The following is a 2,509-nucleotide window of genomic DNA, read 5'->3' on the forward strand; positions in this document are numbered from 1 at the left end:
TTATATAATTTGATTTCTATCCTTTCCTTGAAACATTTCTTTTTCTTTATAAAGCAGTTATCACTTACTAAAGCCTAGATAATTGACTTGCCTATTATGTTGGCTGTTTAAGGTGTGTGCCCCTCACTATAAGGAAGCTCTACAATGGTCGGGACTCTTGTGTGCTTTATTGTCTTAGGTATGCCTACCACTCAGAACAATGATTTGATTTATGTGTGTTTGATGTGTGGTTTCAGCTGCAGATTTCATAAAGATGAGTGCTTGTCTGAGAACACTTTTTTGGTGAAGTCCTTAAGGGCTTGTTTCACCTGCTGGTTCCTTAAAGTGTATATAAAGGGATTCAGCATGGGAGCCACAGAGGTGTTAAGTACCGCTACACCTTTGTTCAAAGCCACACCTTCCTGTGCAGATGTCTTTACATACATGAAAATGCAACTCCCGTAAGAAATGGAAACCACAATCATATGGGAGGAACAGGTGGAAAAGGCCTTTTTCCTTTGCTGGGCTGAGGGGGTCTTCAGAATTGTTCTCAGGATGAGTGTGTAAGAGAGAATCACCAAGGCCAAAGTTACTATGAGTGTGAATACTGCTAAGAGAAATGCCATGAGCTCTAGAAACTTTGTGTCTGTGCAGGCAAGCAACAGGACAGCGGAGGAGTCACAGGCAAAGTGGTCGATAATGTTGGAGTCACAGAAATCCAGTTGGAGCCCCATAATCACTGGGGGAAAGATAACAAGGAAACCAGCCAGCCAGGAGCTGATTACAAGCTGGCTGCAGACTCTGTTGCTCATGATAGTGATGTAATGTAGAGGTTTGCAGATAGCCACATAGCGGTCATAGGACATTACAGCCAGAAGGAAAAACTCTGTGGCACCAAAAAGGATTTCAAAGAATATCTGTGTCATGCAAGCATTGTAGGAAGTGGTTCGGTCTCCTGTAGCAATGCTGACCAGAAACCTAGGAATACAGACTGTTGTGTATGAAATTTCTAAGAAAGAGAAATTCCTGAGGAAGAAATACATGGGAGTCCTGAAGCAAACGCTGGATAGTGTTAACAGGATGATGGTCATGTTCCCCCCTACACTTAATAAGTAGGTGAGCAGCATGAAGACGAATATCACAGCCTGTAACTCTGGGTCATCTGTGAATCCCAGAAGAACGAATTCTGTAATTGATGTCTTATTCAGCATGACTAAACTCTGAAATCTTCAGGTCTGTAGATGAAAATAAGAATGGTGTCAACTTGATATGATTTCAAATACAATTACAGTGCTCTTACTCTTCACAAACCACAACAAATTGTGCATTGGGAATTTGAAAACAGGTGTCCGTCAGAATTTCAAACTCAGAATTGTGTAGTAGGGAAAAATTAATCCATGTTTTTTACTTTAAAAACATACATTTTAACTCAGCTTTGATAATTCCATGCAATATACTGTTGGTTATATATTTAACCTGCATAAAATTCATTTTTAGAGTCATAAACATGGGTAACAATGATAAATACTTAGTTTACTTGATTGTGGAAGTAATTCATTTGGGAAGAGTAAACAAGTTATTGAAATAAATAGTACTTTTGAAAACTTGATGCCCATATAAAATTCCATATGCTAATATTGCCATTGGAAAGCATAATTTTGAATGAGAACAACGTCTTTTCCTAAATATGTCTTGGTTCCTATCTGCAGTAAAAACTTAAATAGAAAATACTGAATTTATGGACAATTACTGAAATCCATTCCCTTCCCCTTGTTCATAATTGATCCTATTCTCTCCTCTTGACTAAAGTTGGCACAAACAAAACAACAGCATTAATAGTAAATAAAGTTATAGTGTAAAGTGTCAACTGGACTTCTTGAGTATATAGTCAATCATATCATAAATGAAAGAAAGCAGATTATTCCCTGTATTATTTAATCTTATGACAGTCTTTATCAAACTCTGCTTTAAAAAAAATCTCATAACACAGCAACAAGAAAGAAGGCTGAACCAGACTGCATACAGACCTCACGAACAGAGCAGACCTCATGAAACACGGTACCTCATGAAACAGGGTAACGTACGAAAGCCTTGATCTGTCGGGACCCAAACCCTTCCCCCACCCCAGACCCCAGGTGTGAGGAAGAGAAATGGAGTGGGGGAGGGGGTGGAAGCCCGGGACTGCTGAACATCTAGCCCTGGAGGTCTGCTTTGTGAGCAGAAACCTATATTGTGTGCTGCTCTGGACATTGGGGAGCTCTGACAGATGGAGTGCTTGAGAGACTGAGATTCCGGCCGTTTGTGGAGGACGGGATCTTGCTTTGACCGCTCTGTGTCAGAGAAAAGGCAGGCGGTCTGAGAGGCTTCCTAGCAGCGAGAGGGCTGCTGAATGAGTGGGGTTTGCACGGAGCTTGCTGCGCTGGAGAAGGGTGAGCTAGTTAAAGTAGTCGGGGTGCTCTCTGCCCAGCTGGTTGGGAACTTCAAGGAGCTTCAGCGCTTCATCCCCCTGGCTGGCTGCTCAGTTCTGAGG

The 2,509-nt window shown here is 41.5% G+C and overlaps 1 protein-coding gene across 1 annotated transcript; it reads right to left on the minus strand.

Moving 5' to 3' along the window:
• Nucleotides 1-245: 245 nt before the first annotated feature.
• LOC118929020 (olfactory receptor 6C65-like) lies at nucleotides 246-1,190 on the minus strand. Its single transcript, XM_036918779.2, has one exon. The coding sequence runs from the start codon at nucleotides 1,188-1,190 to the stop codon at nucleotides 246-248; it is 945 nt and encodes a 314-aa protein (XP_036774674.2).
• Nucleotides 1,191-2,509: the final 1,319 nt, after the last annotated feature.

This window comes from Manis pentadactyla, chromosome 10 (assembly GCF_030020395.1).
Source record: "Manis pentadactyla isolate mManPen7 chromosome 10, mManPen7.hap1, whole genome shotgun sequence".
Classification (NCBI taxonomy): domain Eukaryota; kingdom Metazoa; phylum Chordata; class Mammalia; order Pholidota; family Manidae; genus Manis; species Manis pentadactyla.

Excerpts from the sequence above, each read along its gene's own strand:
- LOC118929020 (XM_036918779.2), bottom strand. The coding sequence starts at position 1,190 with ATGCTGAATAAGACATCAATTACAGAATTCGTTCTTCTGGGATTCACA.